This window comes from Carassius carassius, chromosome 4 (assembly GCF_963082965.1).
Source record: "Carassius carassius chromosome 4, fCarCar2.1, whole genome shotgun sequence".
In the NCBI taxonomy this organism is placed as follows: Eukaryota; Metazoa; Chordata; class Actinopteri; order Cypriniformes; family Cyprinidae; genus Carassius; species Carassius carassius.
Window position 1 is genome coordinate 23,510,230 of NC_081758.1, and position 24,114 is coordinate 23,534,343.

The 24,114-nt window shown below is 36.8% G+C and overlaps 1 protein-coding gene across 2 annotated transcripts in view; it reads left to right on the forward strand.

The window, feature by feature from the left end:
- The first annotated feature begins 3,693 nt into the window (after nucleotides 1-3,693).
- The window catches only part of LOC132139528 (phospholipase D2-like), a 35,815-nt gene continuing 15,394 nt past the window's right edge, over nucleotides 3,694-24,114 (forward strand). The window contains exons 1-11 of one of the 2 annotated variants that reach the window (XM_059547943.1): nucleotides 3,694-3,841; nucleotides 11,019-11,147; nucleotides 14,917-15,044; nucleotides 15,117-15,259; nucleotides 15,364-15,457; nucleotides 15,550-15,615; nucleotides 16,977-17,035; nucleotides 17,138-17,272; nucleotides 22,535-22,645; nucleotides 22,758-22,901; nucleotides 23,021-23,104. In XM_059547943.1, the coding sequence (XP_059403926.1) occupies nucleotides 11,042-11,147; nucleotides 14,917-15,044; nucleotides 15,117-15,259; nucleotides 15,364-15,457; nucleotides 15,550-15,615; nucleotides 16,977-17,035; nucleotides 17,138-17,272; nucleotides 22,535-22,645; nucleotides 22,758-22,901; nucleotides 23,021-23,104 (1,070 nt within the window). In that variant the 5' untranslated portion in view covers nucleotides 3,694-3,841; nucleotides 11,019-11,041. Of the gene's footprint in view, nucleotides 3,842-4,001; nucleotides 4,170-11,018; nucleotides 11,148-14,916; nucleotides 15,045-15,116; nucleotides 15,260-15,363; nucleotides 15,458-15,549; nucleotides 15,616-16,976; nucleotides 17,036-17,137; nucleotides 17,273-22,534; nucleotides 22,646-22,757; nucleotides 22,902-23,020; nucleotides 23,105-24,114 lie in introns of those variants that run through there. The other variant, XM_059547941.1, reaches the window with a different exon arrangement.

Consider the following 24,114-nt stretch of genomic DNA (forward strand, 5'->3'; position numbering starts at 1 on the left):
CCAAGGGGCGTGGCGAGCTGGAAACTGCTTACTTCACTTGCCACCGCAACATCCAATAGGAAAAATCAACTGCAGTAGCCACCGTTCAACCTGAAGAGGGAAGCACTCAGACGTTTTTACACCATATATTGTAGAAATAAAACACTTTATACTCAAATGTCAAAAAAGTTACTCGAATCAATGAACAGCACTAATAAAGCCTCATTCTTACAGATCATTAACTAAAAAAAGTTGGTTTAGGGTTTAGTTACTCTTTAAAGTCCAAAGGAGGCCGTGTCTTTTCGATTGCAGCACCTCGCCTCTGGAATGACCTTCCACTGGAAATAAGATGTTGTACATCACTAGGTCATTTTAAAACACTTTACTTGCCTGGGCATTTGATGTGAGATAATCTGTGTATATCTGATGGTCTTGTTTGTACTGTATATGTCATGTTGTTTAATGTTCTTGCTGTTTTAGTTTTGGTTATATGTTGTTTTATTGGAAAGCACTTTGGCCAAAATGAGTTAATTTGAAATGTGCTATACAAATAATAAACAAACAAACAAAGTTACCAGATTCCAGATTTTCAAATAGTTGTATCTTGGCCAAATATTCTCCGATCCTAATAAACCATACATCAATGGAAAGCTTATTCATTTAGATTTGAGATGATGTCTTAACATCAATAAAAAAAAAATTGACCCCTTATGACTGGTTTTGTGGTCCAGGGTCACATATTTCCTGAGCAGCAAATCAGCATATTAGAATTGCTATTGAAGGATCATGTGACACTGAAGACTGGAGTAATGACTGTTAAAAATTCAGCTTTGCCATTACAGGGATGAATTACATTTCAAAATATATTAAAAAAGAAAACATCTGGATAATATCTCACGGTATATGATACTAAACGATGGTGTATTTTTTATCAAATAAATGCAGCCTTGATAAGCATGAGACTATCAACAACATAATTCTTGTTAAAATGTATTTGTTTATAAATTATTTATAAAACTGATCAAAAACAGACAGAGTAGAGAGTAATTTATTAAAACACATACACATCCACGTACTTATTTGTTATTATTGTGGATTATTGTTTTTATCAGCCGTATGAACTCTCATCTGTTCTGATGAAGAAACAAACGTATCTACATCTTGGATACCCTGTGAGGGTGAGTACATTTTTAGTAAATTTTCATTTTGGGTGAAGTATTACTTTAAGTGTGTTGGCATGTTTGGATTTTGCATGTTAATTTGTTAATAGCATTAGCATAGGGCAGTACTGTTCATTAATGTTTACGTTTATAATATATGAATTTAATTGTATTTTCTTAAGTGTTTGTGTATGTCTCCCTCTAGTGGATGAAATTGATGTGAGCAGTACTGCAAACCTCTTCAAGAGTCTGGCTGGCAAAGAGGCACAGAAATAAAAGAGTGTGTGGATGCATATAACTTTATTGCTGAATCCACTAAGCAGCAAAATGACATTGAATCTGTAAGAGTGTGTGTGTGTGTGTGTGTGTGTGTGTGTGTGTGTTTGTTTAAGTGCAGGAGAGTCCTAGCAAGACAACACATATCTAAACATCCTCAGTACAGTCATCTATACCCACACACTGTTTTTCCTCTTTTTTTCAGGAGATGGAGAGTTGGGTGCTGATTGGTAAGATGATTGTCAAGGTTTGTTTTTGGGCAGCAATCTTGCTATTCTATGTTGGCACAGTAGCCATCTTCCTCATGGGTCACTACTACCCATTTCCTTGGGAGAACAAAAAGTACACACCTGAGTAGAGAAGGAGACTATGTCCAGAGAAGGAATGAACAAAATGCCACTCTTTTTCTGCTTATCTGATACGTAAAATAAATACCAAGACAGGTTTTATAGAGTACAACAATCTACACATGATTTGAACAGGATCGTTTGACTTATGTGATCTTGTCTTATATTTGATATTAGGGATAAACTGTCCATGTATGCCTTTACATTATAATATTTATATAATATTTTGTACTCTGACCACACAAGTCATAAATGCTCAGATTTTGCACACTAGGGGGATTTTTACAGAAATTTAAATTTTGCTTATATATGTGCAAACAATATAAATTTGTGAAATAATGAGGAATAAATAAGATAATGTTTTAAGCTTACCATGTAGTGGTTCTCCAGTTCATTGTTGCTGCATTGTGTAACGTCCCATATCAGATTATCATCTGGGAACGGTATGTGTTACTGTTAACAGTGCGTTACATCAGCCACTTTTTATATGGTGATTGTGCTGTAGTATTTAGTTTTAGTACTATAGAGATGCATGTTCATTTTTATTTGTTCTTATTTGTTTCTTATTTATTACCTTGTCATAAAATATTATTTTAATTTTACTTATGCAATTTTGCTAGGTTTATTATTTACTATAAACTATCTCTCTCGCTCTCTCTCAGTGTATAGTGGCCTCTTTGCAGTGAATAAATGGATTCTTGATTCACACTGTCTTAAAATATCTAGTGCAAAAACACAAGAAACAAGTCTGATATCTGCTTGTAAGAACATTTTTAAATCCTTGTTAAGCACTGTGCTGTTGTTATTTTTCTATATGCACCAAAGACGGAGAATAAAATAACTGGCATAATTTCAAGGTAAAAATCTATCTGATCTTTTTTGAGCTTGGCTACCACACATTTTCAGAGAAAAAAAAAAGTCAAAAGCTGTTACTGGGTGGAACAGCTACTATATGTACTGTTTAAGTACTAATGAGCTTCAGTAGCATTGAGTAGCAGTTTCTTCATGGTATACTGTATGCTTAAATATTTGGAAGGATAAATTAAAAATAACTTTTCCACTTTGTAACCACTGGGACTTAAACATTCTAGTTTTTATATTAAAATACATTTTGACAGTACACAATCAAAATGGTTTCATTCGAAAAGGGCCTATTGTTTAATCGAAGCCTGGGTATTTTTAATCCCACAATGACTACCTACATTTCCTGTACTACCACCCTCGTGCACGCAAAGTGTTAATTTCCTCTCACACTACCCTGAGGTTTCTGTCTAGTATGTGGTCCAGGCTCGTGTCTCCTCTGATGTGTTTTATCAGTGTGTTGTTTGAGGGAGGCGCTATAGGGGGCTGAAGCCCCGAATGTTTTTATTACTATGCCCTATACAAATCATTACAGTCTTTCATGCGAATTCAAATGATTTATATAAGAACCGTGCTCTCCGCACATCCAACAGTACACTGTAATTCATTCGTGACATGAACCGCCCACTCAGGCTTGTACTTCTGACCAAAATGGAAAATGGCCAACCAGCGATCAGAAACTGTAGCCGCAGTAGCTTCTGATCAAATTACTGTATGATTAATCGCTGTAATATAGATTTTTGCCATGTGTCCAATTATTTTATTTGATCCCTGTCACTGTAAAGAACTAAATATCGATATTTAATTATTACCAGAATTATGTGTAGTCTTAGGATGCATGGTCTGGAATGTTCTTCGCGCCAGGGCAACAATTCAGTGAACAATAAATAAATATTAAGTGATTTGTGTGTGTGTATTATTATTATGTAAGTAAGTGCACCCCGTGCCGTGTATTCTGACTCATACACGGATGTCTCTGGGATAAGCCCCGGATATCTACTAGAAACTGTTTGAACGATACAGATGCTCATCTCATCTGATCTCATCTCACCTCACTTCATCTCATCTCACTTCATCTCATCTCATCTCATCTGATCTCATCTCACCTCGTCTCGTCTCATCTCATCGGAGTGGATAACTCTGCTGCAGCTTCCCACCGCGCGTCAAATCTACGCAAATTACGATGATGTGGACCATTTGCGCCAGGGACAAATCCAGGTATATTTGCTTCAACAAATCGGCCAAGAAGTATAGGGAGTGTTTGTTTTATGAATCACTTCCCTAAACGGACCACATTCCTAAAAATCGCCGGAAAGGGCAAGTGAAATGAAGACGCATCTGCATTCCTTCTCTCTGCGGATCATTCTCGGTGCTTTACGGTAAATTTGGCCTATCAAGTTTGTCTACGTTAAACGTTACATCAAAACCTACGCCTTGGGAGTTGTGATGGGGGATAAGTTTTCCAGAAGTTTGAGAACTGAGAAATAACAATCTACGAATCTACAAGGTGCCAAACGATCATTTAATAGCGACAGTTTCATCGGGGGTGAGTAAAATAATAAAATATTGATTAGAAAAGGGTAAGTTATTACGATCGCGGTGCATAAGAAAATACGGCTTCAGGCACATTTTCAAAAGTGAATCGTAAAATGTCTTTCTTACGCTTGTCTTTCACACACTACGAAACCTCTTATTGTTATGAACATATATACTGTGTTTTTTAAAGCAGCCAGATTTTTCATCCGAGTTTCGTTTTAATATCGCGAGTATAAACGCGCGATGCACACTAGCTGGGCAGCAGACGAGAGATTGAGACACGAACACCCTGCTCACTCCCATCCTCTCGACGGATGATGATGATGATGGGTTAACAGTGGACAGCCTTATCTGGATCGCCAGAGAGAAGCAGGCTGGGTGAGATTTTTAAAGAGGGAAAGGTATTTTCTCACATGACAGGGAAACACACGAGCCGAGCCGTGGTTAGATGTCAATCATACCATAATCGCAGTCACCCATCCTCACATTACAGATCCTGGCGAAACATGAATAAGTTTTACAACAATGTGTGAGCCAGGACAAGCATTTGAATATTAGTTAGATTTTAACTTTTGTAGTAACACCTAATAATAATACTTTTCTTTAACTTCCTTTCCAAGTAACGTTATCACTTATTTGACAAATCTGACATGTACAAATGTAACTGTGGTTGCAGTTATTGTAATCACAGATTATTGAGTCATGGCAGCAGGAAGTGATTTTAGCTGTGTTTTTTTATATCTAGGCAAAACAGTTGCTACTTTTGAAATAATCAACTGCAATATTATATATGGTTTTATGATTTGTTCAATCTTGTTACAGGTGTATGAAGCGTTGAACACTGCCTCTCTTTCTTCCAGCCCTTTTCTAGTTTACCTGAACTCCCGTCTCTTTCCCACTGTGTCTAGTGTTTCACCTGCAGCCCGGTTGCCTGACAACAGTGGGCACAGCCCTCTAATAGCCTCTCTGTGTGCCTTTCTGTTCATTTCCTTGATATCAAATGTTTAGTATTTGAATTTATATCTCGGTACCATTCAAAAGTTTGGGTCAGGAACATTTGTTAATGCTCTTCAAGGAAGTCTCTTATTCTCATCGAGACTTCAATGCTTGATAAAAACACAGGTAAAATTGGTAATATTATTACAATTTAACATTATTTTTATATTTTAATATATATTTTTAAATATAGATTATTCCTATTTTAGCAAAGCTTAATTTTCAGCAGCCATTACTTTGTTCTTCATCGTCATATGTACCTTCAGGAATCATTCTGAAATGCTGATTTATTAGTAGTATTAGTATTGGAAACAGTTATGCTCCATAATATATTTAAATGGAAACTGATATAATTTTTTTTTTTAGATTTCTTTGATAAAGCTCAAAACAACAGAATGTATGGTGCATGTGTGTATATATATATATATATATATACATACATACACACACACACACACACACCACACCTAACAATGATAATGTATATATTTACAAATTCATATAGTTAAGAAAGCGACACAATCTGCAAACATTATTTAGCATATTTATGAGTTGCTTTAGTTGTCCTCAGATTAAAAAGTAATCTAAAAAATAAAAATGTAACTAAACATCTGATTCCCATGACGCTTTTGAGATGTACATGTGTCAGTGCTGATGTCACAATCGTATCAAGTGTCATTACAGAACCTCAGAGGCATAGCTGATATCATATTACCTAAGAAATCTCACCCTGCTTGGTTAATTATTTACAACAGCACCATTTCACAGCCCTGTTCCTGGAGGTTCCCCAAAAGGTTCTGGATGCCTAATTTACTAGGCACCTCTATTTCAGGTGTTGGAGTCTCTAAAGCCCCTTTCACACTGCATGCTGGACCCGGAAAATTGCCGGATTGCCTTCTGTGTGAATGCATGCACGTCCCAAAATGTGCTGATAAACTGAATCAGGCTTGTTGGATTACGGAGACGTCCAAATGTGTGATTTTGAGGAGCCTACAGAAACATGGTTGGGAACTACTGAGTTTATAACATTAGAACATGACTTTTACTATATAGTAATATCCTCTGTCAAATCAGCTGAAATCAGTCAAGTATCATTTATCTCACTTTCCATTTTTGATTTGTTAACTGTTAACTTTGAATATGATTTACATATTTTGAACAAAATAATGAAGAGGTATCTTTAGGGGTGGGCTATATGGCAGAAATATCATATCGCGATTTTATGATTATTCAAAATAATCATGTTGGTTTTACTAATTTGGAAGTTGTCTGAGCAGTACATTCAAACTAATTTTAAAAACAACTTTATTTTAAAAACAAAGGTAACAAAATAGAAAAGAATGGCAGATATTTAGGCCAAAGTGGGCGAAGATAAAAATCTTTGTCCTTAATTTATCATTCTAATTAAAATAAGAAGAAAGATACACATAATATACAAATAAAACACACAGTGCTTTATTTTTCAGGTACAGTAGGTGTATTTAGCAGTAGCATTCAATAAACTAAACGAATATAAAAATGAAATGCTATACACTTCTCTGTTTAAATTATGCATGAATTCTTATTAAAGCAACTGTGATAATTGTAATGTGATAATAATGTAAGCAACAGCAGACACTTGGATAGCTTATTTCTGAACATGTGAACATGACTGAAATTAGATATATTTGTTACCTGTAAATATATATATTTTTTCTTTTAACATATTCTCTGATGAATATGTGAAGCTCCTTCTTTCTGAAGCATGTGGTCTCCAGGGGGGCAGGGTTTCATATTTTTTTGAAGCACCCCTGGGCGCCGCCATTGGCTAGTGGACCCCCACCTGCTGTTAGCATTCAATTGACTCCCATTCATTTTGGCGTCACTTTGACAGCGAATAACTTTACATCTGAGGCGTTTAAAGACTCCATTTGTCCATTAATTATTTCTAAAGAAACACAAAAATGTATGAAAGGCTCCATTACTTTGTATATTACGTTATGGTCCCGTAGAAGCAGTTTTTGTAAAAAATAGACTAACGATTGCGTCATAACCAGCGACTCTCTGTCGCACAGTTGAGAAATTACCGTATGGACAGGAGGAGAAGCTCGCAGGCAATCTTTTACTGTCTATGAGGCAATTGGGGGGACGTGGAGACATAAAGTCAAGGGAGATAATTAATCAGAATACTTCCCAAAATTTTCTCCTGTTCACGCTCGCCTTCTCTGAAAGATTCGGTGGGTGATTCAGATTTCTCTTGGCACAGAGGTTAGAAGACTTACAGGTTGCTCACGTGACATGCGCAGTACGCCCGACCCCCAGGAAGTGTGTGCTTCTAATTGACTTCATTTTTCTCCATTGAATCCAATGGGGTCGCTGTGTCCATTTCTTTTACTGTCTATGGTGGTCTCTGAATGCATTCTCCCTTGACATAAAAGATATGGGACAATTCATTATTTATTTCCATTACTGCCACCTATAGGACAAACTGCACATCGCACACAAAATTGTTCGGTGTCATAAATTTGGGGGCCAGAGGGGGGACCATGCTTGTTGACACGGCAACTGATAAGAATGTGAGCAATAGTGCGATACTACAATATTTCTTCAAAAGCCAATCGTGGAGACATTTTAATCGTCCACGATCAAAAATCGTCACATTGCACACCTTTAGGTAACTTGATAGCAAATCATCTGTGCCACAGCTGGAGTGTAGTTTTAATATTGCTAGAATGATGGGTTCCTTTGTTTTGTGGGCAAGGTTGCTTTAGAAATTCAAAAGGGTTCAGCCCAAAGACAATCTGGAATGACTCCAACACCCACAGGCGCTTTAATTTTTTGTCCTAGTTATTTTTAGTCATGCTGAAATGAATACAGATTATGTGATAATAACAACAGTGCAGACAAATCCTGTTCCTGTGAATATAAAGTACATGTACAGTAATAACAATTATGAATGCTTTTTTTAATCATACTTCTTTGTATACATATTATGCTATGTGGATTAAGTTTAAAGCAGGGGTGTTAAACTCAGTTCCTGGAGGGCCGGAGCCCTGCAGAGTTTTGTTCCAACCCTGCTCCAACACAAATACCATGTAGTTTTCAAATAAGCTTGAAGGACTCGATTAGTTGTTAATTAGGGATACATCTAAACTCAGGGCTCTTTTTGACACCCCTGGTTTAGGAACAAACAGAACCAAATAAAATGAGAATAAATAGAAATACACAAAAGAAATACAAAGAAGAATATGGATAAAAGGAGGTTATGGATCTACTGTCCATAATCTCCATTTGGAATATGACAATACACGTGGTATCTATGAATGGTTTAATGAAATGTGTGAACTTTGTGTTAAGAAGCCCAAATCTCTAAAGCCATTTTTCTCCTACCTGCAGAATTTTTTAAATGCCTTTACATTACATTATTATCAAGTGTTTACATACCAATGTTGTTTATAGTAGAGGAAATTTCATTTTTATCTGAAATATTAATATTATTAGTAGGGCTGCAACTAACGATTATTTTGATAATCGATTAATCTGTCGATTATTTTTTCGATTAATCGGTTTATGTACTTATATTTTAGTTTTTTCCATTTTTTCCCCAAGTAAATTATTAATAAATGGTCTTTATCCTTCAGCATAGATTTTTTAAGAGATTTTAACCATTTTGCACTGTCATATCCTCATCAAAAATATACCTGGAGTTGTTTTATTATGTGTTAGTAATCCTTTGTCGAACTCTTCTGCAATCAGAACACTGACCCATACTCAGCAAATTTCACAAGTAGATTTCAAATAATGTTTTCACCATGGAAGTCCTTAGAGCTCCTAACGTAGTTTAACATCCCAAACAAAGCTTATTAAGGAATCTTTCAGAACATATTTTCACGAAGAATAAGGATAAAACAGAATAAAATTGCAGTGCATTGTATTTTATTATTTACTGGGAAACAGCTTAATAGCTTTTGCTGTGAAATTGTAAACAATCCTTCGAATAAAGTGCTAATGGCATGAAACCTGAATGGAACTCACAATTTAAAGTAAAATCCATCAGAAGGTTGTCCAGAAAAAAAAATTGGACACACACAAAAAACCTGCTGTGTGAAAAAGAGCAGTGAATACTTAGAAAAAAAGTGCATTTCAAATATCTTTAAACATTTACCTCTCTTATTCAGTCATAATTAGGCTGCAAGACTGAATTTTGAACTGGTAAACGACAAACTGATCACAGAACATGTTTGTAAAGCTTTAAATGTTAACTGTTAAAAAGCAATGTTCTCAGCTTTTACGACTAAACATTTGCAAACAACATTGTACTGGAGAATCTGCACAAATGAAAGTCTTAGGGGCCGTTCACATATCGCGCCTAAAAACGCGTGGAAAACGCTAGGCGCGCCGCTTTCTCCTTCTTTCCAAAGCGCTCGGGCAGAAGCGCTCCTGAGGTGTCTGCCTTTGCTAAGCAACCATGACGTGCTCTCTCCTTGAAGACGCGGAAATTTCAGCAAAGGATAAATGGATTTGCAGCTCAAAACATCGCTTGCAGTAGCTCTGCTAGTAAATTTATTTCAAAATGGAAATCCATATACAACTATGATCAGCTGTTCCTTTCATCTTGACTGAGCTTTTAACGTTACGGGAAAGAATGAAGCTGATTGGTTAGTTCTTGTCACATGACCCGCGGTGCGCTTGCCGCATTCTGAAAAGTTTAAATGTTTTTAACTCGATGCGGTGCGGTGTTGGAAATAACGAACTTGAGCGCGCAAAAGACGCGATATGTGAACGTCCCCTTAAACAGTTCAGTAGTGCAGAGTTTACAGGTTACTCTTCTTTTTTAAAGGCTCAAAGTAAAGTTCTCCCACATCACGCTGAATGCTGCAGAGACGCTGTTCAGGAAGCACGTGACATAAAACGAGGCCAGCTATTGGCTATTCGCTACTTCTCCTGCTGTACTGGCTGAGTAAAACCTCCGGTGGCTCATTACTGCCACACTTTGGTCACCGCAGATTTGAAATATGCGCGAAATGAGCCGCTTACGGCAAATAAAAGTTATTTAGCAACGAATCGATGACTAAATTAGTTGACAACTATTTTAATAATCGTTTTTAATCGATTAAATCGATTCGTTGTTTCAGCTCTAATTATTAGTATTAATTGCTTCACTCACTGTACTAAAGAGTGTTCTTTAGACTGTCTCTGAGAGCTTCAGTATGCTTGAGTTTTTGATGAGCTGAGAGATAACAGGAAATCTATTTGATGTAAGTGTGTGCAAGACAAGTGTGAGACAGAAACGTTATTTTAGTTTCTTAGATGTTCTGGATACTTAGAAAATGATTTGCATTAAATTCTTAGAAGCTTATCTGGAGGACATAGTTGGACACCTTAAATGGACATATATGTTGAATATGCATTATGATTAGATGAGAGCAAAGCATCCGTATTTAGGTATAAATGTTGAGTTTGGGTGTTTCCTCTTTGTCGCATTCTGCAGTCAACTTGGATGACTATATGACTGTAAACGTTTCTTGCAAGAAAATAAATATTTAAAAATCTTTTGTCTCATACCGTTATTAAAATGGAAATGCCACGACACTGCACAAATCAAGTTAAATTGCACAGACCAGGACAGGTAGATGAGAACACTTACAACTTTCTTAACATTGATAAGAGACGCTGTGAGAAGATTTGGTGTAAATGGAGAAGAGCAGAGGTCTCAGCACAGATCCCTGCTGTACCCCAGTTGGGAACAGCCTAGTTTGTTTCCTTCTAGTTTTATCTAAAATCATGCTAATTTTCACATCTTGTAAACTATGTAAAAAAGCATAGCTAATATTTTTCCCTCTTTGTTTGCATGGGTGTTTTGTTTGTTGGTATGTTTACACAGGTGTGTCGTGGTCCAATAGCCTTATGGCTAGTTCTGAGACAGATGCAGCAAAAAGGTGGCAGAAATGCGTGGACACCGTGCTGTGCAACATTACTAAGGATCAGCTGAAATCTATCGAAACCAACAGTGGTAAGACAAATCACATATACCATAGTATTTTGCAAATTTTGAACTCTGCCTGAAACTTTCAAGTGAGCTTAAAGGCAAGTCAGCTGGTTCATGTGTTTGATTTGAGATGGAAATAGGTTGAGCACCTGTTGCGCTCACAGTTTAATTTTCCTCACTATGTAAATCATTTGCATACCTCCCGGCTGCCTGTCCTCACCTTGATACCCAAATTTGAAACTATTTATTTTGAATTATGTTTTATTGTTTTTAATAGTTTAGATTTTTAATATTGTCCATTTTATCAGTTTTCATGGAAAAACATGAAAATAATGTGTTTATTGGTATCAGCAAAAACTGTTATATCAGTAAATTTTTATTTATGGAGTTTCGCTGGTAATGGACAGGACAGTGGATGTTAATAGAAAAGGGGGTTGAGGGAGAGGGTTATAGGATTGGGACATGATGCAGGCCAGATTTGAACCTGTGTTCCCAAGAACACAACAGCTTTTTAAATGTATTTGTCACAAGGACTGCCCACTTAGCTATGACAGTGACTCAGGTTGATGGTTAGTAGGTTTGCAGTTACAGAGTTATGTACCAAAAACAGAAAGTTTTCTGATAATCAAGACTCTGAAAATGGCAATATGAGCAGTAAGGTTGAATATTTTACAGAAAAAAGGTCTTAAATTGCAAAGGACAGGCATAAAGCTTCTGACCTTTTCTTGTCATTTATTTTATTACAGAATAAAAACCATTAATAGTTATTACATAATTCACAGTTAACCTTCAGACTTCTTTTCAATCACTGATTTGTCTCATAGGACAAAGGATTATTTATGCCGAGTCCACATGTCAGTCATGCTGTAAGAACATGTATTAAAAATGTGACAGTGGGTCCTTATACTTGTGAAAAGACTGTAAAAAAAGTGGAATGCAGCGAGAGGAATGCCTGGCTTCACAGCTATTTTCTCTCATTCATATGCTTTTAGAAGAATTGTGTTCTTAAACACCACACTGAAACTGGGTGACTCATCTTTGACCCCTGGTGATATAACACTGTTGATACTGAGGCCCCTCACAATGTTTTAAAAAACATAATAAAAGACAGAGGGGCCGAAAACAGGAACATCTGTTATTCAAAATATATTTTAAACCTGAAAATAAACAAAGAATCGTTATTGTGTAAAATAAATAAATATTTTAGATTCTGAACTATTACTTGTACACTAATCACATAAGTCTGTGACATCATATGGTCAGATGTTCCTCCACTGAAGTACAAGATGCTCTTTGGATCAAGACCAGCTCAGAGTCAGGACTGAGTTCACTTACTCCGAAGTCCATTTACAAAACTAAGACACTGAAATATGAACTTCAAGTCTGAGTTTAAGACCATATTAACATGGTCTTGGTCTTGTTATGGACTTGGGAGCATGTGGAATCAATCTTGACTTGCTTCTGGTCTCTGTCTTGACTCCGACTCTAATAAAGGCCTAGTAGGTATACTTCACTTTCTGCGTTCTGTCTAGTGCACAGCCCGTGTTCACACAGCTTCCAAAGTATACCTACTTACAACATTGACCTGCGCTGTTGTACATGGACCATCCACTCAGACACAAAAATTGGGCATGCATTGGGTATTCACTTATGTCCACGGACTCTTCTGATGATGAAAATTGCATCACGAGGACAGTGTGTGGTATGTGGACGGCCGAAGTATACTTTGGACTTAATGAGATTGTCTCGACTACAACATTTCGTTTTACCAAATCCTGAATGATGTAAGGGAAACAGGTCAATTTAGATCAAAGGGAATAATTTAAGATTTTAAAGCGAGTCTGGACAGAATCACTGTTTTACAGCTGATCACTGAGGCGCCCTGCGATTCATTGAACAAGGTGTTTAATGGATAGTAATAACCAAAGTATAGTGAAAACACTATTAATTAGCACAGTAACAAGATCTGCAGTTTAAGACAATAACTTGTAAGCAGAAAACACAAGATATTTCTCTTTTTAATATGAATAAGACTTTATTAGATAAATCTAAGACATATAAACTAATCTAGCACAAAAGCACACATTCACACATTCACACAACTTGCAGGAAGATAGAAAGTTAGGAAAGAATGAGTTTAAGAGAATGAAAATGTGAAATCCCAAGTTTACAGCAATAGGTGAAATTGCATAGACATGAACAACCATCAATCACTTAATTAACCCTCGCATTGAGTTCCTCAATGAGGTTAAATTATATTAGATACACCAGTTTAGCTCAGTCTGGATGGACATTACTTGTGTAAAGGGGTTCCCTTTGTGGTCGTGTTGAAAAGGTTTCCCGAGGCTACTGATTGGCTGGAAGTACAGTAGTCATTGAAGTGACGTCTTGGGAAGCCCTTGGTTGGCCTTTGTCTGACGATGCGGAGTTGTGGTCTGGTTGAAGTTTCAGACGGGCACTCGAGGTCAGACTCGGAGACACAGCATTACAAAACTTAACTCAGAACACGAAACTCTCAAACAGAAAAGAAACTAAAGTAAAAGAACAGATGTAAAGTTTGACGAGTCTAGGTGGTGTTTCTTTTCATCGTGGCTAAGTAGCAGCAGGCGTGCAGGCTGAAGCACGCTGGAACCGCGCTCAAAGAACGCTAACAGTGATGACTAAAAACAAAAGCTAAAAGCAAGCATGACTAAAAACAAAAGCTAAAAGCCAAAAGTTAAAAGCAGGCATGACTAAAAGTAAAAGCTAAAAGCAAAAAGCCAAATTTTATGGTGTCCTGAGTATTTAAACTGTCCTTTCGGCCACACCTCAAATGTTGTCTTGACCAATTAGATATTGTCTCTGCTCGGGGTGTTTCTCCACCCCCATAGATAAATCATATGTTATCTTATCAATCACGTGGTCTGAATTTTCGCACTCTTGCAGGGTATAATTTTGGACATGATTCCTATAACAAGAATATGATACATTTGACAAATAATTGATGGTCAGAAACGTTTTAAAAGCAAGAAGTTTCAAACACACACATACTAAACATGAATATGAATCCTTAAGTTATTCAATAGTTATAGACGATAAGTGATTAGAAACATGATAGTCAAATGTGTGGGTTTCAAATATAATATGGAGTTAAGCAGTGGACTGATATTCCTTTAAGTCTTTTTTGAGTTCATTTTGGTGCATCTACATCTGTAAAAGACAGTTTTTCTGCCATTCTCTGACATAGGGACGTTCTGTGGAGACCAGAGTTTAAAAGGTCCCCTTAAAAGAAATTCAGTCTTGTTCTTTTCTTCTAGGTTGGGGAAATCAATCCAAAGATCTTGTGATCATGATTACTATCATGGGTTTGCATATGATGGTCATGCTGTGCATCTCTTTGACCATCAGTCTTGATTACTTGCCCCAAATTTGACAATCTCTTTTCCGAATTGAAATTGTAAATAATTGTTCTAATGGTGTTAATGTTGAAAGCTGTTCTGTGAAGGAGTTGGTTGGTTAGTGGACTTGCTTCTGACTTGTGGTGCTAGGAATTGATTTACAACATCCTGTTGTCTTGAGCTTTTCTGTGGAATTTGGCTCCTCATGTTTCAACCATGCTCCCGATCGAATCTTTAATTTGTCTGGTTCAGGTCTGATACGCTACAATGATTTCATACAGCTTGAATGTTGCTGAAATTCATGATGATTTTTCAATTCAAATTTTCACTCAAACTGCTTTGCAGTAATACTTTGTATTAAATTAGACAATACTAGTGGTCTCAGCCTTATGTTTGTCTTTTATTATTTATTTTAGAGGAACGGAACTTTTTTGTGGTACATCACCTGGCAGACCTAAAAGAAGTTTGCATCTCTCCTCTCATTCATGGCACACCTATCACCTGTAAAGTGGAAAACACAGAGCGATACACCACACGCTCCAAGGTGCGTTTTTGGGTTTGTACTTAATAGTGTATTGTTGTGTTATACCTAACAGTGTAAAAATCCTGTTTGCAGGTACGTGTGTGCACTCTGTACACGGTCCGTCTGACACATGGCGAGTTCACATGGACGGTAAAAAGAAAGTACAAGCACTTCCAGGAGCTCCACAGAGACCTGTACAAACACAAAATGATGCTGCAGTTCTTGCCTCTGGGGAGGTGAGCACACACGCAGACCCATGCAAAATTCACAACGCTTCATTTGTTTGAGCTGGAGTTTTGACCTGGTATTTCCCTTGCCTTGTTCTTTTGATTTGAATTAGATTTGCCATTCAGAGACAACAGCTGGCAAGTTTGACAGAGGAAATGCCAACTTTACATGGAATCAACAGAATCAGGAGAACGTCTAGCAAACCGGTATATACGTACTAAAGCAAAGGCCACCTCCCTCTAAAAGTTGCACACTGACTGTATTGTGTATATATATTGTTTTTATGCGTGTTTTTCAGAAATATCTGGAGGAATATTTAAATAACTTACTAGAAAACACTTTCTACAGGAACTATCATGGGATGGTGAGAAGCTTATTTGCACATAATATATATATATATATATTAGTGCTGTCAACGTTAACGCGTTAACGCATGCGATTAATTTTCGTCTGGTTTAACGTGTCAAAATATTTAACGCAATTAACGCAGCATCGGTATTTTCTGCCATCCGTTGGCTAGCTTTACATTATATGATCAGGCTCTTATTCATTTAAATGCTTTTAAACATTTCAAGCGTGGCAAGCCAAAAGAGAATGCGCTGTCTGTGAATGCCCTTATGTGACACATACACACGTACACACACACACACACAATGCATAGACAGGGCGCCAGAATCCAGTTCTCTTAAGCGCTTGAACTAACAATAAACATCCCAGTGCCAGTTTTGTCGATTATCCTCACAAGAGCAATCTTAAATGAATTATATAAAGTCTAAAATGACCAAAAAGAGTTGTGAGAGAATGAGGCGAGATCCATAGACAGTATATAAACGGTGAGATCTGCGTGTCTGTCTGCTCTTAAAGGGACAGCAGCCAATAAAGCTTCCTGTCAGTAAAGTTAAAGAACAAAGGGAACAGAGAAAATGACTCGCTGCTCTTGACTAAATAACTTTTGTAGCTTTAATAAGGATTAACTATTTAATTTATAGTTTATGCAGTGCAGACTGCATATAACTTTATTAAATTTCTGTATATTTCCTAACTGTTAAGACAGGAAGAGCAGGAGTAAACATGACATTTATTATGTTAGCATTGTTTTAAGTTTACTTAAATTAAAAACTGTTATATTTTTGAAGCCTAATAATAAATGTAAAAAATAAAAAAAAATCAGTAGCTGTATTAATATCAGTAATACTGGTCTTCATTCATAAAAAGATGCCATTTAAACAATTATTTAAAATATACTGTCTTTATGTTGTTTCTACATTAATTTGATTAACTGTGAAATTATTACATTAAAAAATATATTAAAAACGTACAAAAACATTTCTTTTTTTATTGCGATTAATTGCGATTAATCACAGAAAAAATGTGTGATTAATCTAGTTAAAGTTTTTAATCGATTGACAGCACTAATATATATATATATAATATATATATATATATTGGTTTTACGGAATAATTATAATAATGTATGTTTTATTGTTATTCAACTTTATTAATGATTATTTGTCCTTCAATACTGGGTCTACTGAATAATAATAATAGTAAAAGATAATGATATTAATGATAATGCATATGTTTCTATTTCTGAAATCAAATTATTTAGTTATTGTGTTTAAAAAGCTGTTCTTCTCACACACACATATGGATAAATACTTTACAAGGTTACAGAGGATTGTGCTTGTATGCTTGCATATTAAAGTGTGTATATTGTGCTCTCAGTTGGACTTTCTGGAAATCAGTCCACTGTCCTTCATCAGAGACCTTGGACCCAAAGGCCTGTGAGTACAGATTGTGTGTGTTTCTTCTCTCGCAATTTCAGTATTATTCCATTGTTGCCTTACTTATTTTTTTAACCTTGTTGTTTGTTTTTTTTTCCACAGTGAAGGTTATATTCTGAAACGGTCCGGGGGTCACCGCATCCAGGGGCTCAACTGCATCGGACATCATCAGTTCTGCTTTCGCTGGTCTCGTCGTTGGCTTGTGGTGAAGGATTCGTTCCTCCTTTACATGTCCAGGTGAGTTTCTCCACAATACAAACACACCCACATGTGCACTGTTATGTGTTACTTCACATTGCTCTCTGCTCTTTTCTGTTGTTTCAAGTTACAACATGCCTTTCAAAACAATCAGCTGCTTGTTTTTGCTATTTCTTTCTTTAGATTTTTTTATTTACCAGCTATTTTTAATTAATTTTAAGTCATATATATCAGAACCTTCTGTTGTCATGTGACAAACCTCTAATTTTACCCTTAGAAAATGTAAATGTCTCAAATTCCTAAATCCAGCATATGGACACTACATCTAGCATTCTTGATTTATGCATTATTGTGCAGTATTGTACACTGTAGGGTGGAAAGGATTGTCGCTCGAAACAAATATTGATCCCTCTCAGCCTGAAGCTTCCAGCATCAAAATCACAGAAGGTCATTGAAAGGTTAAAGCTGTAGTTGGAGATAATGCAGGAGCAGTGTTGGGAAGGTTACTTTGGAAATGTAATAGGTTACAGATTACAAGTTACCCTGTTTAAAATGTAATAGTAGTGTAACTTTTTAATTACTTTAATAAAGTAATGTAACTAATTACTTTTGAGTACATTTTGATTACTTTTATAAATTTCTAATGAATGTTAATTTGCAACTGTTAATCATCGTCAACCATTTTACACCATGCAGGTTTAACCTTAAAGTAGTGCTCAATACTGTCAGACTTTCACCATCCTTCATCACTTAAATTAAGATGATCACATTTGAACACATCCACCACACAATCAGACTTTATTTAGAGATTGATCTGAAGTTCAAAGCAGATTTAAAATCAAAATAAATAGTTTATAGATACTGTTTTTGAATCCAAATCTTTGCATAACTACAGGCATCTAACTGCATCTAACAATGGTTTGGGGAAAAATAGTTAATAAAAAAATAAAAGCATATACATCAACTCAAATACGGTTATCTAATAAGCATGTGTCCTATTTTGTGTACTAAACTCCTGAAACATTGGTGTCTTTTTGAAACACTGCTGTCTCTTTGTATATGATATGATGATAGTTTCTCAAAATAAGTAAAAAATGCTCATGAAGTGACTGTTCTAGAGATTAATTTCCATGAGGGGCGGACTGGGAAAAAAAATAGGCTGGGAAATCTCACACTCATACACCCACAACCCATTCTGATACATGGACAACCCTATTTTGTGTATGGACCTGACATGAAAAAGATTTGAATCCTTAGGTTGGGGGACTTTGCAACGTAGTTAAGAGTTCTCTCCTTGAACTGCACCTTCACTTCCATTATCCATCCATCCTCTCATGACTTTAATACTGAAGATTTTTATTTGACTTTTACCATGTTTTGTAAGTGCAATTTTGTTTTTTTGGCAAATTAATTACCACTTGTATTTATTTTTACTACAAATTCCATAATTAAACCACGGTTAGTGCCATACCATAGGCTACATAAATTTTCCTAAGGGTTGTGTTTTTGTATCCACTAGCTCCCCCTAAACCTATGATAAAATATGATGATTTGTCTGCTAACTTACTACTGTAACATTACAAAAGATAATAATGACGTCGTTTATACAGTATTTTGAGTGATTGCGAGCAGTGTGCTGCTGCTTGACTAAGTAAACAAAGACAAAACTACATTAGCATATTTACAGATGAAACTGACCTGCACCTGAAACCCTGAACAGAAGTGTCGCTTCTCTGCTCCAGCTGTGCGCTTACACAGTTCACTCCGGTCTCTCTCTCGCATTGATTACTCGGAGTCTGATCCAAACCGTTCGGCGGAGGCGCGGAGAGCGCGCGAGCCAACCATTGCCAGTCACGACTAACCGATTCATGATTTATTAGAGATTTAATTATCGAATGGCGGATTCGGAAATAATCGCTTTAGTATATTCGGCCTGCAATTATACAATAACAATATTAAAGTAGAAGGCCAAATCGTCTGCCAGGCCACCGGGAATAGTCCCAGTTCTCCCGATGTCCAGTCAGCGCCTGATTTCCACAGACACGCAGAACGTGCAGGATTCATATTCAGTCTTTTTGCGGCTTAATATTCACAGACATCAGTCCATATCGGGTTTTGATTCAAGTGTACTGACCTACTTTTGATTTATTCGTCCAATATGTGGCATATTGCGTCCACGTTATAGGCTGAATTCCATTTTTATGACTCGATTCTACGAATGTGTTTTCCGCGTCTCGGATATTATGGGCCATATGTCTTAGTGCAATTTGGGAAAGAAATAAGCTGTAAGTGGATGTGTGTAAATATTCAAATGTAATCCTCTTTGTAATCATTACAATTTTAATATGTAACTGTAATTTAATTACTCATTTTTTCTTAGTAACTGTAACTGATTACTGTTACATTTATTTTGTAATTAAATTACGTAACGCAGTTACATGTAACTAGTTACTCCCCAACACTGTGCAGGAGTTAGTGCTTGGACTAGAAGCCAGTCTAACAAGTTCCCCCTTACTATGTCGATATAAAGGTCCTCTGTGTTGTGTCATCAATCAGAACAGACATTAGCTGTTTAGAGAGGACTATCACCAAGTGCAGATGGAAGTGTGTGTCTCTAATACAATTTAAAAGTTTGCAAAGGTCAGGAGTGTCACATTCAACCACTCAGTTGTACACCACTAAATGCCACTGTCAGTATCTTAAAGGGTCACTCCACCCATCTGCATTAAGAGGTCCATTGTTAGAAAACCAGTCATACTATTGAATGGTTGTGCAACATTCTCTCATTTTCCCCTGAGACGAGAGAAATCCACTATTTACCTTTTTCACTTCCTCCTACAATGACGCAAAAATCGTCATTTGACGTCATTGTAGGAGGAAGTGTAAAAAGGGTGGATTTCTGTAAAGACTACAAGCACAAGTTCCCACCCTTTCAAACCTGCCCATAGGGGGTTGTACCTAATGCGCTAACAGATCTATCACAGATCAGTGCCTGTGCGTTTGATTTCACCGGGAGAAACTTTTCGAAAATATGGAGGAAAATACTGATTTTTCAGACGGATGCATTTGGGAGAGGGAGCCACAGTACAGCGACGAGCAGCTGAGGTCTATGGAGGAACAGGAGGCGGCTGAAGCTGCTGCCACCACAGCTGATGCAGACGATCTGCCTGCCGCGGACGAGGAGCCCGCAGTGGCTCGAAGTTGGTTTACATCGATAATAGCAAACTTATATATAACTTTTAGCTAAGTGTCTAACGTTACATTATTACGTTACATACTAACTTTACTTACTCATTTCTTGACAAGTGTAACGTTAGTTACTGAGGCAGACACATTAAAACAACAAGCGAGCAAAACATACAAGATATTTAGTTCGTAAACAGAAAAATCATAGGAGATGTGTTTCTTTACAGCAGACGACTATGTCAGTGTGTGTTCTCAGTAGCCACTAGCTGCTAATAGAGTCTAGTCAGAAATAAAATTACCTCCAGGCAAATGCGTTTAGTGCTGGTGGTTCCCGTACGTTCCTGGCTTTTCGTCGACATCGTCTGGCAAGGAAAATACTGAAGGAATTGCGTTTTTCAAAAGCGCGGGTCTCTTCAATCCTAGGGGGTTAGGCGCATAATCTTCGGGCTTGAAATGTAAACTGCACACCGTCTGATTTTTTAGTGCTTCAAGTGTTGTGTCCCCAGCGAACTTAGGGTTATTGATAGCCCGTAGCCACTTTTTGCACAAGTCCGTATCTTTCGGGAATCTGTGAATACTTACTCCGGGTATTTTCCTTGTTCTTGAACAACATCCCGGTACTATGCAAGTGCACACCATTTTGTCACAAAAACATTAATTGGGTCGCAAAATAACTCTTCACAACAAATTGTGCCAAATAATTTACAATTGGTAGCGTAGAGGAGAGCTCAACTATAATCCACATTGATGGGCGGAGTAGTGGGAGTGGCCTGCGGAGCTGAGCATTGCAATGCACTATGGGGATTGTTGTCTACAGTCCACAAGCTCTAAAAAGTTATTTTCTGCCTTTTATAGGCCCAGAAGGACCAAAATAAAAATAAAAAATTATACTATTCTACTACATATATGACCCACTTTCAATACACATTCATGTCTCCACGGGTGGAATGACCCTTTAACAGGGTTTCAAAATGTTTGAGGAAATGACATGAGTCATCATTTTCCTTCTTCCTTTTACCGCTGGAGCCAGTTTAAGTTTGTTGCAGTAACAATGCATCATGTGTGAGAGCCAAACAGGCCAAAGTAAAACAAAACAGAACAGTTTCTATGAAAACACTGGTGAAACTTTGCCCAGCCCTTCATTGTGTGCTGGGGTGGGCAGTATACTGGTATGAACGTGACTTCCGGTATTATGTTGTTCCATGATATGAATTTTTCTATACCGTAGATATCGCTATATATTCATGAATTCAAATATTGCATTTATATAGTTTTGGTCAGTTTGGTACACTTTGCAAATTTTAACACACATGACGATAAAGAGTCGAGGCAGAATGTTTTTGTCCTCTTTGCAATGCCATACTACACATGCATTAGTAATCAAACACATAAAGCATCATTAACAGACCAAATTAATAGAGCACAAATTGCCTACTCCATTGGTTCCCAAACTGGGGGGTGTGGCAAGGCTGAGGGATAGTGTACAGCCAGCAGATTATTTCAGTAGCCCCTCACAGCAGAACACAAGATCCAGGGGGCGGGTTGGATCCACATCTAGGGGGTGGAGAGTGGTAGGTTTAGGTATATGTAAGGTGGGAGGAGTTGGATCTGGATCCAACATCGCCCCCTGGATCTTGTGTTCTGCAGTGAGTACCATCTCGATTATTTTGCAAATAAACCTCTGCAGGGTGATAAAGCCTACACTGCTTAGTTTTAATATATATAAATATATATATATATATATATATATATATATATATATATATATATATATATATATATATATATATATATATATATATATATATATTAAATAAGGTTCAAAAGACAAGTGTTTATTTGAAATAAGTGTTTATTTTTATTTTGCTAATAAAAGAATGCATTTCAGTATTATCAGTGTGAAACTGACAAAATCATTTGGTTGTTTTTCATTTGGTATAATGTTGCTGGATTCTGCTCTGAATAGCCTCAAGCTTTTATTACCATTTATTACCATATTAAATACATATTTTATCATACTCATATTAAATGTGGATTAATATTTGCTTCATCCTGATGACTAATTTTTATAATTGATTTATGTTGTTGTTTTCTACAATTGCTGTGTATGAGCAGAGATCCTGGCATTGTGTCTTTTGTTCTGCTGTTCGATCCTGAGCTGAAGGTGTTGGTTGGACGTGTTTACACTGATACCAAGCACGGCGTCTGCATAGAGAACTTCAGCAGGTAAAAAGTGGAGTCTGAGGACCAATATAAGGAAATCTTCCTACTGCTTACACCAGTCTGACAGACTGTTTTACAGAGACATGTGCAGCAACAGCTGGTATGTGTTTTGTAGGAAGCTGGTGATTAAGTGCAATAGCTACAGACAGGCCTTGTGGTGGAGTCATGAGATTCGGAGTCTTTCTGAGCGCTGTGATTTCCACCAGATGAATCGCTATGAAGGCTTCGCCCCACCCAGACCGGACACCCTCACAAAGTGGTGTGTGCATTTACGTAATATGTCCTTTGTTGAACTTTCGATCAAGGAGAATTGATTGATTGGCCCAATTTGTGTAATGAAGTGGGTGTTGAGTAAATGACTCATTGGTTGATTGACAGGTATGTTAATGGGAATGGCTATTTCTCAGACCTGGCAGATGCATTGGAACAGGCCAAGGAGGAGATCTTCATCACCGATTGGTGGTCAGTGTAATAATAGACACACATGTACAGTACATGGCCTTAATGGGTCAGTAGCTCCATTTGTAATCACATACTGTATACAATCCAGACCTGAAATCAGGATTTCTACAAAATATTAAGCAGCACAACTGTTTTTAACATTGATAATAATAGGATAAGTTTCTTGAGCACCAAAAAAAGCAAATTAGAATGATTTCTTTAAGTGTCATGTGACACTAAAGACTGGAGTAAAATTGAAATTGGTAAATTTTAATAATATTTCACAATATTAATATTGTTTGTTCATGTATTTGTGACCAAAGTAATGCTTTGCAAAGCAAAGCCTTGCACAGGCCTCAACTCTAGGCCCTTGCCCAGTTCTGGCCCGAGATGCTCATGCCCTAGTCTGGCTCTTTGTCAGACCCTTTATCAGAATTCTTGGCCCGGGTCCGACTGGAGCCCTTTTTTTTTTTTTTTTTGTCCACCACTTACCCACCCTATACTATTTTTGCAGTCAGTTTTGTATAATAGCCCAGTTTTGTTTTCAATAGCAAAGTGGTTATATCTATTTTGGTTTCATTATTAAGTTAATTTTGATAAATGCTTGGAGTATTAGTTTAGTTTAGTTTTTTAGTATTTAGTTTGTAAAATTCAAGTTTTTGTTATTTAAAGTCACGACCAAGCGGCCAGCTTCTCAAATTAACACTTGACTTGCCTACAATGAAATCTATAGATATAAAACACTTCAAGCATATTCAAGGCTTCACCACAGGACATGGCTATTCTTATTTTTTTAAGCATTTTCAACAGTTAAGGTCATTGCACACTGAGTCCGAAATTTTCGCATGCGTTTTTTTGCATTCGTGATCTGAAAAAATCGTCATGCACAGAGACCTTGCACACTGAGTCCGATGCGTATTAATGAAGGCGTTACGAAAAAAAAAGCAAAACAATACAAAATGTCATCTTCAAGTAGTGTGGGTGATTTTTTTGTCCTCTCTCTTCTTAAAAAGAGAAAAAGAAAGAGGAAA